The sequence below is a fragment of the Melanostigma gelatinosum genome (genome assembly GCF_949748355.1).
Source record: "Melanostigma gelatinosum genome assembly, chromosome: 20".
NCBI classification, from domain to species: domain Eukaryota; kingdom Metazoa; phylum Chordata; class Actinopteri; order Perciformes; family Zoarcidae; genus Melanostigma; species Melanostigma gelatinosum.
In genome coordinates, this window is record NC_136653.1 from 21,135,454 (window position 1) to 21,150,546 (window position 15,093).

The 15,093-nt window shown below is 42.9% G+C and overlaps 2 protein-coding genes across 8 annotated transcripts in view; one reads left to right on the forward strand and one right to left on the reverse strand.

Annotated features, from left to right (window-relative positions):
* The window catches only part of fars2 (phenylalanyl-tRNA synthetase 2, mitochondrial), a 314,225-nt gene that overhangs the window by 66,105 nt on the left and 233,027 nt on the right, over nucleotides 1-15,093 (reverse strand). The window lies entirely within an intron of this gene.
* Nucleotides 1-15,093, forward strand: part of unm_hu7910 (un-named hu7910) — a 31,475-nt gene that overhangs the window by 9,936 nt on the left and 6,446 nt on the right. For 2 of the 7 annotated variants that reach the window (XM_079291614.1, XM_079291618.1), the window contains 15 exons: nucleotides 8,084-8,134; nucleotides 8,968-9,066; nucleotides 9,229-9,267; nucleotides 12,263-12,298; nucleotides 12,511-12,555; nucleotides 12,869-12,898; nucleotides 12,983-13,015; nucleotides 13,151-13,186; nucleotides 13,596-13,643; nucleotides 13,758-13,838; nucleotides 14,244-14,285; nucleotides 14,379-14,464; nucleotides 14,589-14,675; nucleotides 14,762-14,912; nucleotides 15,016-15,093. The exon at nucleotides 15,016-15,093 is cut by the window's right edge and continues 59 nt beyond it. In XM_079291614.1, the coding sequence (XP_079147740.1) occupies nucleotides 8,084-8,134; nucleotides 8,968-9,066; nucleotides 9,229-9,267; nucleotides 12,263-12,298; nucleotides 12,511-12,555; nucleotides 12,869-12,898; nucleotides 12,983-13,015; nucleotides 13,151-13,186; nucleotides 13,596-13,643; nucleotides 13,758-13,838; nucleotides 14,244-14,285; nucleotides 14,379-14,464; nucleotides 14,589-14,675; nucleotides 14,762-14,912; nucleotides 15,016-15,093 (942 nt within the window). The remainder of the gene's footprint in view (nucleotides 1-8,083; nucleotides 8,135-8,967; nucleotides 9,067-9,228; nucleotides 9,268-12,262; nucleotides 12,299-12,510; nucleotides 12,556-12,868; nucleotides 12,899-12,982; nucleotides 13,016-13,150; nucleotides 13,187-13,595; nucleotides 13,644-13,757; nucleotides 13,839-14,243; nucleotides 14,286-14,378; nucleotides 14,465-14,588; nucleotides 14,676-14,761; nucleotides 14,913-15,015) is intronic. The other 5 variants (XM_079291616.1, XM_079291615.1, XM_079291617.1 and 2 more) reach the window with 5 other exon arrangements.

Sequence of the window (15,093 nt, forward strand, 5' to 3'; positions counted from 1 at the left end):
GAGAGAGAGAGAGAGAGAGATCCAATTTTTATAAAATAAATGGTCAAAGAATTGAACTTGTTCTTCTTAATGTTTGAAGTCATCGTCACTGTTCTGCACTAAAGACGGGTTCTAGTTCTCTCTGCTTCTAGTCATCACGGTTCTGTTTCCATAGCGGAGCAGGACTCTTCTTTTGTAGCTTAGCGTTCTATAAAACGTTGACCAGTTCAGTTACTCAAAAAAACCAGCAGCCTGCAGACACATCACACACTTCCTCCTTTTGGTTTAATTACTTCCTCTTCTGTGTTTGAAGTGGAGGAAGTGAAGTAGATGCTTCCTTCAGCGTCTCCGTGTCGTCTATCGTTGTCGTTTTATGGTAATATTGGATTTACAGTATTATCTGTGTTCAATATCGCAAACTAACATACTATTCAAATATGACATGATATTAAGTATGTAGTGCATTCCAAACTGGATTTCATGAAGGCAGGAAATGCCCAAATGTAGCAATAATATCTCGGTAGGAGACGAAGCTGCAACCACAGACTGAATATAAGAAGTGGACGTAATCGTGCTCACGGCACTCGTTGGTTTGTGGACGTTTTGAAGCCTTGAGTTCGGTGTTTTGGCCGTCGCCATCTTGTTTGTTTTTTTGCAACCAGTGAACAGGAAGTGACCATATTAGGACTGAGAAGTGACTGTGTAGCTCCGCCCTAAATGTACTGTAGAAAATGAAATATTTAATTGTTTTAATTTCACTTTCTGCTGTTAATATCCTACTTGTTATTTAAATACGCAGTACTGATTTCGAACACAGTTTAACTGGATTATTAAAACACATTTACTTATTTTATTTATTAATAATTTCTCAATTGAATGTACTTCACGATAGTACAATATCTGCCTCACCATTGCGGTATTACTCACTAATCTATCGACTGACATCACTTCTGTTTTTAGAGCCGATCACCTTGTTTTGCTTTGGAGTGTTTGTGGTGAAGTTTGCTGAAGCTTGATGCATTTCCAGAATCTTGCAGCCCGTAGTTGTAGCTTCTCTGCCCGGTTGTGATGATGTGACGGTTCTTTTGGCTTCACTATCAAACAGTCTTATGTGTTCTTCGTCCTAGAAGACGAGACGTTAGAGGATCAAGATATTAAACTCCCAAAAGGTAGATTTGTGACTTATCGTCTGAGTTTGTGATATTAATCTCTCGTCGTATCCATCTGTTGATGTGAATTTGACTTCTTTATTGTCTGCAAATGAGTTCACCGTGTGAATAAATAATGTTCATATTTGACATCCAGCTGAAGCAGAGGAGAGTTCTGCTAGAGACACAACCGGAGGTACGAAAACGAGCCGCCTGCACGTCTGAAATAAAGACTTCTTTTGTTGTGACTTGATGTTTTTAAGGCACGGCTTTGGTTTCACAGCTGATTGATGACAACAGATGCTCTGTGTGAACTTTATTGGACTAAATCCTTTTATTGTGGCCTTGCAGACACAAATAATTGATGAATTAAGTCAGTTGATAGTAAAATGTATGGATGCCAACTAATTTATGCATTCTTTGCATTCATTAAAAATAAATGTCTCAATTTATATTTATTTTTGTTTCACATTTTTTTTAAATGTATCTCAGGTGGTCAAATAAATTAAGCTATTTGAAAACATCTCTAATCCATAATATTAACCAATTAATGTATTTCGTACATTTATTTCATTTATATTAAACACAATTTAACAGAAGTGCATTCGACACAATTAAACAAGGACTTTGCTCTTCGGTGTAACAGAACAAATTGTTTACCAGCATGTCACGTCCTTTCTAACAATTCAATTCAACTAAATAAATTGAATTGAACACCTCCCGTGTTGTTTTGTGTGATCACGTTAACAAGTCGATGAACGGCGTGTTTCAAGTCATAACTATGAATCACATTCATACTGCACTTTAAAGTTCCACCTTAAATCCAAAACCTCAGACCGCCCCGTCACAGGAGCCCGGCTTCGCACCGCTCTGAGGGAGGAGCTCAGGATGATCCACGAGAAGATGGAGGCCAAGAGGATCGCTCGCATCGCCCTGGCTGAGATCAGGGCCTTCCTCGCCGAAGAGGAGAAGGCCTGGGCGCTGAAGATGAAGACGCTGGAGACTGCGCAGGAGCAGCTGAGGGAAGAGAGGAGGAGGAGGCAGGCGGAGAAGGAGAAGGCTGAGAAGGAAAGGATGGAGAAGGAAGCGAAGGAGAAAGCTGAGAAAGAGCAGTTGGCTCAAGAAAGGGCAGAAAAAGAGAAACAAGAGATGGAGAGATTGGCCAAAGAACGAGAGAGGGCCGAAAAGGAGAGGATGGAGATGGAGAAGGAACAGTTGGAAAGGGAGAGGATGGTCAAAGACAGAAATGAAAAAGAAAAGCTGGAGATGGAATGCATCGTTAAAGAAACGGCTGAAAAAGAAAAGCTGGAGAGGGAACAAATGGCCAAAGAAAGAGCCGAAAAAGAAAAGCTGGAGAGGGAACGAATGGCCAAAGAGAGAGCTGAAAAAGAAAAGCTGGAGAGGGAACGAATGGCCAAAGAAAGAGCCGAAAAAGAAAAGCTGGAGAGGGAACGAATGGCCAAAGAGAGAGCTGAAAAAGAAAAGCTGGAGAGGGAACAAATGGCCAAAGAAACAGCTGAAAAAGAAAAGCTGGAGAGGGAACAAATGGCCAAAGAGAGAGCTGAAAAAGAAAAGCTGGAGAGGGAACGAATGGCCAAAGAAAGAGCCGAAAAAGAAAAGCTGGAGAGGGAACAAATGGCCAAAGAAAGAGCTGAAAAAGAAAAGCTGGAGAGGGAACAAATGGCCAAAGAAAGAGCCGAAAAAGAAAAGCTGGAGAGGGAACGAATGGCCAAAGAAAGAGCCGAAGAAGAAAAGCTGGAGAGGGAACGAATGGCCAAAGAAAGGGCCGAAAAAGAAAAGCTGGAGAGGGAACAAATGGCCAAAGAAAGAGCCGAAAAAGAAAAGCTGGAGAGGGAACGAATGGCCAAAGAAAGGGCCGAAAAAGAAAAGCTGGAGAGGGAACGAATGGCCAAAGAAAGAGCCGAAAAAGAAAAGCTGGAGAGGGAACGAATGGCCAAAGAAAGAGCCGAAAAAGAAAAGCTGGAGAGGGAACAAATGGCCAAAGAAAGAGCTGAAAAAGAAAAGCTGGAGAGGGAACGAATGGCCAAAGAAAGAGCCGAAAAAGAAAAGCTGGAGAGGGAACGAATGGCCAAAGAAAGAGCCGAAAAAGAAAAGCTGGAGAGGGAACGAATGGCCAAAGAAAGAGCCGAAAAAGAAAAGCTGGAGAGGGAACGAATGGCCAAAGAAAGAGCCGAAAAAGAAAAGCTGGAGAGGGAACGAATGGCCAAAGAAAGAGCCGAAAAAGAAAAGCTGGAGAGGGAACGAATGGCCAAAGAGAGAGCCGAAAAAGAAAAGCTGGAGAGGGAACGAATGGCCAAAGAGAGAGCCGAAAAAGAAAAGCTGGAGAGGGAACGAATGGCCAAAGAAAGAGCCGAAAAAGAAAAGCTGGAGAGGGAACGAATGGCCAAAGAAAGAGCCGAAAAATAAAAGCTGGAGAGGGAACGAATGGCCAAAGAGAGAGCTGAAAAAGAAAAGCTGGAGAGGGAACAAATGGCCAAAGAAAGAGCTGAAAAAGAAAAGCTGGAGAGGGAACAAATGGCCAAAGAAAGAGCCGAAAAAGAAAAGCTGGAGAGGGAACGAATGGCCAAAGAAAGAGCTGAAAAAGAAAAGCTGGAGAGGGAACGAATGGCCAAAGAAAGAGCCGAAAAAGAAAAGCTGGAGAGGGAACGAATGGCCAAAGAAAGAGCTGAAAAAGAAAAGCTGGAGAGGGAACGAATGGCCAAAGAAAGAGCTGAAAAAGAAAAGCTGGAGAGGGAACGAATGGCCAAAGAAAGAGCTGAAAAAGAAAAGCTGGAGAGGGAACGAATGGCCAAAGAGAGAGCTGAAAAAGAAAAGCTGGAGAGGGAACAAATGGCCAAAGAAAGAGCTGAAAAAGAAAAGCTGGAGAGGGAACAAATGGCCAAAGAAAGAGCCGAAAAAGAAAAGCTGGAGAGGGAACGAATGGCCAAAGAAAGAGCTGAAAAAGAAAAGCTGGAGAGGGAACGAATGGCCAAAGAAAGAGCCGAAAAAGAAAAGCTGGAGAGGGAACGAATGGCCAAAGAAAGAGCCGAAAAAGAAAAGCTGGAGAGGGAACGAATGGCCAAAGAAAGAGCTGAAAAAGAAAAGCTGGAGAGGGAACGAATGGCCAAAGAAAGAGCTGAAAAAGAAAAGCTGGAGAGGGAACGAATGGCCAGGGAAAGGGCAAGAATTGCTCAGGAGAAGGAGAGATTAGAGAAAGAAAGATTAGAGAAGGAAAGAGTTGCACGTGAACAAAAGGCAAGGATGGAGAGGGAACGAATGGCGAAGGAAAGCGAGAGAATCGCCCGGGAGAAGGAGAGAATCGAACAGGTGAGGATGGAGAAGGAAAGGATGGAGAGGCTGAGACTCGCCAGAGAGAAAGCTGCTCGGGACAAGATGGAGGCGGAGAGGCTGGCTAAGGTAGATACGAAGAAACCAGAGCTCCCAGAGAGGAAACCAAACGCTTCCCAGATGAAAACTTTGGAGGAGAAAAGCAGCCGAACGAGTGCGTCGGCGGTCAGGAGGGAGAAGAGCGTGGTGCAGGAAAAGATGGCCGTCGGCAGGAAGAAGAAATAACTCCGTGGATCTAAGATACTATCTTATAAATGGTGCTAAAACAGTTGAAGCGAACGTGTAAAATCTTGCAGGTGAATCCTCATTTGATAGAATAAGGAGGTTTTAGAGGACAGTACATTAGCTGTAAACCCTAAGAATTTAATATCGGGTTTTTTTCTTGCGTTTATCACGTAATTTCTTGCTATTGAGTAAATATTCTGAATAAAATGTCTAAAGAAAGGTTGGCAATTTCCATCTTGTTAAAAAACTGCTTTATTTTCAGTTTCGCGTCACACTGGATGGACTTATCTTTAGTTTAGTCCTGTTACAGAAAGAAACCAACTATCTGTAAATGTAGTCGTCAATAAATTTGGGTATTTGTAAAGACGTGCTTAGCTAGAGTAGCTACCTTGGGCCGGTATTTCAAAATGATCTCAAAGGATTATATTGGTTTGATCGGATTTAATTCTGATCTGATCTGAAAATTGGGTAACTCAAAGCAGGCTAGCCCACTAGCTACTTACCATTGAGGTCAATGGAGTTAAGTTGACTCCAGTTAGCATTACCTCAGGTTAATGAGCAATTGTTAAGCGATTGTTTTAAGTTAGGTGGCAACCTCCGGGTCTGACAAGGGAAGCCAAAGCTTCATGTGTTGAAGCTGCATTCTCTCTAGTGGCCACCAGGGGGCGACTCCTCTGGTTGTATAGAAGTCTATAGAAAATGACTCTACTTCTCTCTTGATTTATTCCCTCAGTAAACATTGTAAACATGAGTTTATGTCTCAATCTCTAGTTTCAAGTCTTCTTCAATACAGCATGATGTTCATTTAGTACATTATGGTCCATTTAGAGTCACACAGACCATAAAGCAGGGGATGCTTTAGGGCGGGGCTTACTGTGATTGACAGGTCTCTACCAGAGACGTACACGGCGATTCAAGTATCTGGATAGCGAGACATGTTTTGTGCCATCTGTCCTACAAATGCTTCATATTAGACAAACATTTACTTACATTTGGATGCGAAAGCTGCGCTAACGCTAGCTCCTGTTGGCAAATGGTCCGCCATGTTTGTTTGTTTTTGTTGATGACATCAGCTCAACTCCGAAACAAATGACCATTTATATCAATGGTGACTTTCTGCTGATTGTTCTGATATATTCTGCTGCTGCAGAGAGTTCAGTTCTCAGACTTGAACATTGTTTTTAGGTTTTTGTTGACTTTTGCATTGTCAGTTTGGGTACATTAGGCTTTGACACGTGTATATAGTAAATAACTTTAACAAAATGATCACATTATATATCTGCATCTCCTCGACGCTCCGACTGTCAAAAGATGCCAAAAGAAATTTCCAGTCTAAAAGCATTGAAAGTTGATTTAATAAAAAAAAAGATGGAGCATATACTCCAATGAATCACTATATTCAAATCAAGTATTTAGTGTTTTTCTTTCGGGTGATGTAGAGTAAGAAGGTGTAATATTCTTTAGAAACACTCTGAGTTCTTCCTGCGGTTTGTCTGTTGGAAGCGTCTTGCTTCAGTTTGGTTTGATGTAACTGTAGAAAATGTTTTATTTTGGTGAAGAACACATGTACATCTGAGAGGAAGAAGAAGAAGAAGTTGTCTTATCTCGTGATGCCAGCCTCTCATTGGTCCTTTGTCCTGTTGGAATAGAGTTTTAAATAAATGCTGATTTCATACAAAGTCTGCCATCATTTGATGTTTAGTTAAAGGTTAATCGTGTCGTCTTACATGAGTTCTGTTATTTAAAACCTCACTTACAGAGTTTTACTCGAGTTTCATTTGTTGTGTTTTTTTAATGTCTAACTCAGATCTTTGTTGTTTTCCTTCAAAATGTGAGAAAGTCTTGTTTCAATGAATCTAAATTGAGAGATGTTTTGTCTTCCTTGTTGGTGAAGTGTGACTGTGGCCTGAATTGAAAACAGTTCCACAGATGAAAGACCATCACATCCTCCTCTTCCTCTTCCTCTGGTATCTCTCTCCTCCACAGCTTCCTCCTCTTCCTCTTCCTCTGGTATCTCTCTCCTCCACAGCTTCCTCCTCTTCCTCTTCCTCTGGTATCTCTCTCCTCCACAGCTTCCTCCTCTTCCTCTTCCTCTGGTATCTCTCTCCTCCACAGCTTCCTCTTCCTCTGGTATCTCTCTGCTCCACAGCTTCCTCCTCTTCCTCTTCCTCTGGTATCTCTCTCCTCCACAGCTTCCTCTTCCTCTGGTATCTCTCTGCTCCACAGCTTCCTCCTCTTCCTCTTCCTCTGGTATCTCTCTCCTCCACAGCTTCCTCCTCTTCCTCTTCCTCTGGTATCTCTCTCCTCCACAGCTTCCTCCTCTTCCTCTTCCTCTGGTATCTCTCTGCTCCACAGCTTCCTCCTCTTCACTCTTTCTTCTTCTCAGCTCGTGTTTCCTTCCCAAGAAATATAATCTTCTGTAACTCCTGAGAAATGAGAAGAATAAATGTTTTGAACTCTGCTGCTCTCCATGAGGCAGCGTGTGTTTCGTGATCCTTCTCACGCTGTCTTTGTCTTCTTCTTCACATACAACATAACATTCGCGTTGTTTAAGTTTGGGTACGTTTAATAAGCTCCAGTGTAGGAAAGAGAAGGTTTCCTGTCTCGACTGTTTCTTTCGCTTCACAAGTTAATAATTATCACGTTAATGTCGGATGTTGTGGGAACGTTTAAATATGAATCCAGAGAGCTGCTTCTTCACTCAGTCGTTGCTGTAATTGTGTTCATTCTCTGGTGTCTTGTGTGAGTTCATAACTTCATCAGGAGGAGATTTCACTGCGTCTAATGAGACACACGTCTGCTGGTCCACTATGAACCCAGAATGAACAGATTCAGCTGAGATTGAACTGCAATAAACAGATAAAAGTGATGCTGAAATAAGACAATGACGCTGATTTGTGAAAAGTCTGAATTCGTGTTTTGTTAGTTCTCTCCTCAAGACAACAAGTAAACCACTTCTAAGATACTTGTTTTCTGAGGAGTCTGGATCGATCGGTGCTATGCTAAGCTAACACTGTAGCAGCTCCATCAACTCAACATGACGTCATGAAGGCGTAGACACAGCAGCGTAGTTGTTGTTCGTACCATCTGGTTCACACGTATTCGCACGTAGTGTCTGTGGACTGACGCGACGTATTGTAGAGTTCTGGGTGAACACAGACGTCAGGACGGCCGTGATGACTGTAATTCTTTAATCAAACGTAACGTGCACCGTCAGCCTTTTCATCAAGTGTTTGAGGAGAAGCGCTTTGTTTAACGCTCATGCACTGAACTCTTTCCTATCATTGGGTATTTATCGTCTATATTTTCTATTTATCCCGAACTAAGGAAGCACTTTTGGTAGAAACACTGTTTTTACTTTAACCTCATATTCCACTGAACAGGGCTGAAGGCTGCAGAGAGACCACAGGTGGGAGATTCAACTGAGGAAACAGGTGAGGAGATGATCTCACACACACACACACACACACACACACACACACACACACACACAGTAGAATCGAGCTGACTGACCTGGTACACCTGTGTATTCAGAGCTGAGGGTGTGTCTGCAGAATGTTAGCGAAGACAGCTGTGTTACACCAACACATCCGCTCCACCCGGACACACTGAGGCTTTAAAGCAGCTCCACCCAAACACACTGAGGCTTTAAAGCAGCTCCACCCAAACACACTGAGGCTTTAAAGCAGCTCCACCCGGACCTGCCCAGTGCAACCAGTCACCTGTGCTCTGCTGGAAAAGAACATCCAGACGAGTTATCAAGCTTTAAACGGTGAATTGAAGTCGTTACCAGCATTAATAATGTCTGGCTGTTGCATGTCTGGTTGTCAGCATTCAGAAAGGATCACGGCTGTTTCAGAGCAGCAGGTGTTTCAGGTTAAAGGGTGACCGTGTTAACTGGTGACCTTCAGCCGAAAGCGTCCGTGGTTTCTCGTAGTGACTTACGACAATGTTTGGTCGATAATAAACCTATTTAAAACTGATAATAAATAAATGAACATTCCAGTTGTACCACTGGAGCAACAACCAACAGCAAGTCATCGCTCAGATAATTTATCAAGCAAACCTTCATCGGTTCACCTGGAAAACGTAACATTTCAAGACATTTTATAGAAAACAAAGAAATGATTCAACAATTACAAGATCAATCCATGTAATGACAATAATCATTAGTTGCAGCCATATATCTTAGGCCTGCTTATTAAAATAAGCTATTTATTTTTTGTTGAAATGTTCAATATATCTCGTCTGATTTTAAAAACAAAAGAGACCAGCAAGCGTCCGGCTGAAACAACCAATCAGCAAGCTGCAGAGCCACAGGGGGCGGAGCCAACACGAGCCACCTCAACCTCAGCCAGTGGGACAGGTGTGTTTAGTGATGTACAGTATATGCCTTAATGTACATTCTTTTCCTTTGCTTTCAACAAATGGTCCCAAATACCAAATGCAAAGCATGATGGGAAATGTAGTGCTTCTCATTCTGTTATTTTAATCCGAACACTATTCCTGCTTTGTTTGACATCCTCAGAGAGCGGCCCGTCATCCGTCCACGATGATGATGATGAAGGTATGTGTCTGCATTGTGACAGCTGAGTGAGGAGGAACCATGTTGTTCTCACTGACTGATGAAGCATATTCAGATATTTCAGATTTCATGAAGGGAATGCTACAGCACACAGTGATCATTTAGATATATCTAGACAACAACAGTGTTCGACAACCCTGCACGAAGCAACTCCATAAATAAATGGTTTTCACAGTTTGTTGTGAAAGAACTTGAGCTCAACCCCATTCAGCACCTCTTACCGCCATCTTGTATTTTGGCTGTTGCCAACATGGTTGTAGGTGGTCTTTGTCATCTCCATCTCGTGTTTTGGTCTTTGCCATCTCCATCTAGTGTTTTGGTCTTTGCCATCTCCATCTCGTGTTTTGGTCTTTGCCATCTCCATCTCGTGTTTTGATCTTTGCCATCTCCATCTCGTGTTTTTGTCTTTGTCATCTCCATCTCGTGTTTTGGTCTTTGCCATCTCTATCGTGTTTTGGTCTTTGTCATCTCCATCTCGTGTTTTGGTCTTTGCCATCTCCATCTAGTGTTTTTGTCTTTGCCATCTCCATCTCGTGTTTTGATCTTTGCCATCTCTATCGTGTTTTGGTCTTTGCCATCTCCATCTCGTGTTTTGGTCTTTGCCATCTCCATCTAGTGTTTTTGTCTTTGCCATCTCCATCTCGTGTTTTGATCTTTGCCATCTCGTGTTTTGATCTTTGCCATCTCTATCTCGTGTTTTGGTCTTTGCCATCTCCATCTTGGTTTTTGGTCTTTGTCATCTCCATCTCGTGTTTTGGTCTTTGCCATCTCCATCTAGTGTTTTGGTCTTTGCCATCTCCATCTCGTGTTTTGATCTTTGCCATCTCGTGTTTTGATCTTTGCCATCTCTATCTCGTGTTTTGGTCTTTGCCATCTCCATCTTGGTTTTTGGTCTTTGTCATCTCCATCTCGTGTTTTGGTCTTTGCCATCTCCATCTCGTGTTTTGGTCTTTTCCATCTCCATCTCGTGTTTTGATCTTTGCCATCTCGTGTTTTGATCTTTGCCATCTCTATCTCGTGTTTTGGTCTTTGCCATCTCCATCTCGTGTTTTTGTCTTTGCCATCTCCATCTCGTGTTTTGATCTTTGCCATCTCGTGTTTTGATCTTTGCCATCTCTATCTCGTGTTTTGGTCTTTGCCATCTCCATCTCGTGTTTTGGTCTTTGCCATCTCCATCTCGTGTTTTGATCTTTGCCATCTCGTGTTTTGATCTTTGCCATCTCTATCTCGTGTTTTGGTCTTTGCCATCTCCATCTAGTGTTTTGGTCTTTGCCATCTCCATCTCGTGTTTTGGGCTTTGCCATCTCCATCTTGGTTTTTGGTCTTTGTCATCTCCATCTCGTGTTTTGGTCTTTGCCATCTCCATCTCGTGTTTTGGTCTTTGCCATCTCCATCTCGTGTTTTGATCTTTGCCATCTCCATCTTGGTTTTTGGTCTTTGTCATCTCCATCTCGTGTTTTGGTCTTTGCCATCTCCATCTCGTGTTTTGGGCTTTGCCATCTCCATCTTGGTTTTTGGTCTTTGTCATCTCCATCTCGTGTTTTGGTCTTTGCCATCTCCATCTCGTGTTTTGGTCTTTGCCATCTCCATCTCGTGTTTTGATCTTTGCCATCTCCATCTTGGTTTTTGGTCTTTGTCATCTCCATCTCGTGTTTTGGTCTTTGCCATCTCCATCTCGTGTTTTGATCTTTGCCATCTCGTGTTTTGATCTTTGCCATCTCTATCTCGTGTTTTGGTCTTTGCCATCTCCATCTTGGTTTTTGGTCTTTGTCATCTCCATCTAGTGTTTTGGTCTTTGCCATCTCCATCTCGTGTTTTGGGCTTTGCCATCTCCATCTTGGTTTTTGGTCTTTGCCATCTCCATCTCGTGTTTTGGTCTTTGCCATCTCCATCTCGTGTTTTGATCTTTGCCATCTCCATCTCGTGTTTTGGTCTTTGCCATCTCCATCTCGTGTTTTGATCTTTGCCATCTCCATCTCGTGTTTTGGTCTTTGTCATCTCCATCTAGTGTTTTGGTCTTTGCCATCTCCATCTCGTGTTTTGGTCTTTGCCATCTCCATCTCGTGTTTTGGTCTTTGCCATCTCCATCTTGGTTTTTGGTCTTTGCCATCTCCATCTCGTGTTTTGATCTTTGCCATCTCCATCTCGTGTTTTGGTCTTTGTCATCTCCATCTAGTGTTTTGGTCTTTGCCATCTCCATCTCGTGTTTTGGTCTTTGCCATCTCCATCTCGTGTTTTGGTCTTTGCCATCTCCATCTTGGTTTTTGGTCTTTGTCATCTCCATCTCGTGTTTTGGTCTTTGCCATCGCCATCTTGGTTTTTGGTCTTTGCCATCTCCATCTCGTGTTTTGGTCTTTGTCATCTCCATCTAGTGTTTTGGTCTTTGCCATCTCCATCTCGTGTTTTGGTCTTTGCCATCTCCATCTTGGTTTTTGGTCTTTGCCATCTCCATCTTGTGTTTTGGTCTTTGCCATCTCCATCTCGTGTTTTGATCTTTGCCATCTCCATCTCGTGTTTTGGTCTTTGTCATCTCCATCTAGTGTTTTGGTCTTTGCCATCTCCATCTCGTGTTTTGGTCTTTGCCATCTCCATCTCGTGTTTTGGTCTTTGCCATCTCCATCTTGGTTTTTGGTCTTTGTCATCTCCATCTTGGTTTTTGACCGTTGCCATCTTGTTTTTTTTTTCAACCAAAATGTTTACTGGGGTAATAAATCAAGAGAGAAGTAGTCATTTTCTCATAGACTTCTATACAACCAGAGGAGTTCATGAACATGAACAGGTGTCCACATACTTATGTCCATGCCGTGTGTACAGCAGACACTTCTATTCACAGCATCAGTCTTCTTTTGAATGCTGAATACTTTTCCTGACGTCTGAATGTTACCTGCTGCCTGCTCTCACTGTGCTTCAACCTGTGTGATCGGCTGACATGATGATGTCACAAAGGTAACTTATTACCTGTCTGTGTCTGATCCAGTCTCTAGATCTTACGATGTGGAGTCTGAAATCCAAGGTTGGTCCTGCAGATAGTTTAGCGGCTCTGCGGCTGTTGTTGGATGTGAAGCTGTCTGCATGTTGTTTCCCTGTTTGTTTGGAGTCTCAAACGTCACCTGAGTCTGCTGCCACACTTCCTGTTTGTCTGCTGCAGGACGAATGTTACTGATTACTTGATTTTGTGTGTGTGTGTGTGTGTGTGTTTTAACCTGTGTGTCTTGGCATGTCTAGCTGCCGTCCCTCTCCCTCCATTGGTGGAAGAGGACTTTGTGCCAGGTCAGTTACACACAGTCTTTTATTTAATTTTCTTCAGTGGTGGAGGAAGTATTCAGATACTTTACTGCAGTAAAAGTACTAATACCACACTGTGAAAATACTCTACAAATAAAAGCCCTGCATTCAAAACCTTACTGAAGTAAAAGTGGTTAAAGTACTTAAAGTAAAAGTATTTATTGAATATTCAAACATAAAAAGTACAATAATTACGTCTGAGATGTAGAAGAGGAAAAGTATAAAGTAGCATGTAAAATGCTCAAAAGTACAAGTACCTCAAAAGACAGTACATTTACAGAGTAACTGTCTGTTACAGATGATCCTCGAGACAGCCTGCATCCATATGGTGAGTAAAGTCTCTTCTCTGTCCTCTGCTTTCAATAGAAGTTCATAGTTTTCATAATAATTCACTTTTGTTGTCTTATTTCAGAGGATCAAGCTGAAACCATAGACACAACTGGAGGTGAGACATTTAAATACAGTATGGGATTTATTATCTACAGTCCACATTGTGGTAATAGTAACTACACAGTTAGTCTTGTTCTTTTATTAGAGTACACTGAGCTGTTGATGATTATTTCTGTGTTTCCTGTTGTAGTTCTGGTGGAGGAGCGGCCCCCAGAGGAGAGTCAAGGTGAGTCAGACGCACTGTCTTGGTCTCAACCCCTCAAAGTCTTGGTCTTGTCTTGGTCTCAACACCTCAAAGTCTTGGTCTTGTCTTGGTCTCAACACCTCAAAGTCTTGGTCTTGTCCTGATCTCAACACCTCAAAGTCTTGGTCTTAACTCAACCTCAGACCCTCAACATCTTGCGCTCAGTCCCTCAAAGTCTTGGTCTTGTAATTAGTACTAGTTTTAACTTACAGGCAGCAATATCGAAGCACAATAAAAGAGATGAAGCTTGTTTTGCAGCTCTGGATATGAATATTATCCAGCGTTATCACTGATATCAATGTTTGCTCTGATAATACGTCTTGTGAAGTAAGTTATAATGACACCAGTCTGAATGATGAGCCTTGATGTTGTTTTTCTGGTTGTTCTGTAGCAGACTCTGGACAACACTTGACAAGCTCCAAGTTCACACAAGAATCAGGTACGTCGTCTAAACATCTTGAATCTACATCAGCAGCACACGTCTGAGGACGGAAGGCGTTTAGTTCTGGAAGTGTTCCAGATGTGTAAGCACATGAATCGTTCTGTCTGTCAGAGCCAGTTGTGGAAGCAGAGAACCAGTCTGAACCACCAGTAGAACCAGAACCACAGAGCGACACACCAAAGGAGACAGAGGGTGAGCACACACACACACACACACACACACACACACACACACACACACACACACACACACACACACACACACACACACTATCCAGGTTGTTCATGAAACGTTTGTCCAGCTGCTCAAACACAATATGAACTTAACGCAGCAGTAAAACGCTGCCATCTAGTGGTTAGTAGAGGGATGACAGCTTGGCCGTCTTCAGGTTTATAATCTATAGTTTCTTCTCACTGAGGAGTATTTTGACTTTCAGCGATCGCTAAAATGTTTAAACACATAAATAAATCTCGTCAGCTCTTTCTGACCCGGTGAAGGTCTTTGCCTCCTTTTTCTTTTCCCTCATGTTGTTAAAGCTGACTCTACAATCTGTGATGGTGGTGAATATTGAACACTAAAGTTTCTCCTGTGTCACAGGGACAACAGGGAAACGTGCCGAGGAGAAGCTCAAAGAAACAGGTGGGAACCCCGAGGAGTCTTTCAAACAAACACATGAATCATTCCAAGTTGCTTCTTGCGTTTCATTTCTCTTTTCTTGTCTTTGTCCTCCAGCAAAGAAAAAGAAACCAAAGCTGTTGAATACATTTGATAAAACGATTAAAGCAGAAATCGACTCTGCAGAAAAACTTCGTAAGAAGGTACAGCTTCCTGTGCTCCACGTACCGATCAATCGATGTTTGGAAAGTTGTCTTCCAGATGTTTTGAGCTGAAACTCGTTAACGTACTTTATTCATCTTTGAACGACCGGACTTCTGTCATCAGGGGAAGCTGGAGGAGGCTCTGAGAGCGTTTGAGACTCTGGTGCTGCAGCATCCACAGAGCCCCCGCGCCCTCTACGGGAGAGCCCAGGTACTACCACACAGTACTGCTGAACAGTACTAATACACAGTACTACTGCTCAGTACTGACTCTCCCCTAACCGTGTGTGTCTCCAGACGGAGGACGACCTGGCTGAGAAGCAGCGTAGTAATGACATGCTGCAGAAAGCCATCAACAGCTACAGAGATGCTGCTGAGCTCCCCGATGTGACCTCTGACCTCCTGAGAGCGGCGCTGAAGAGACGAGCAGAGAGACAGCAGTTCCTGGGTGACACAAATACTACAAACACTTCTGTCAGACATGGACCTCTGTGGTTAACGCGGCACTTCAACGCAGCGTCGGACCTTCGTCCGTTGTTTTTCTCCGTCAGGTCGGATGCGCGGCTCTCTGGCGACGCTGGAGAAGATGGTCCAGATCTTTCCAGAAGACATCGGGCTGAAGAACGAAC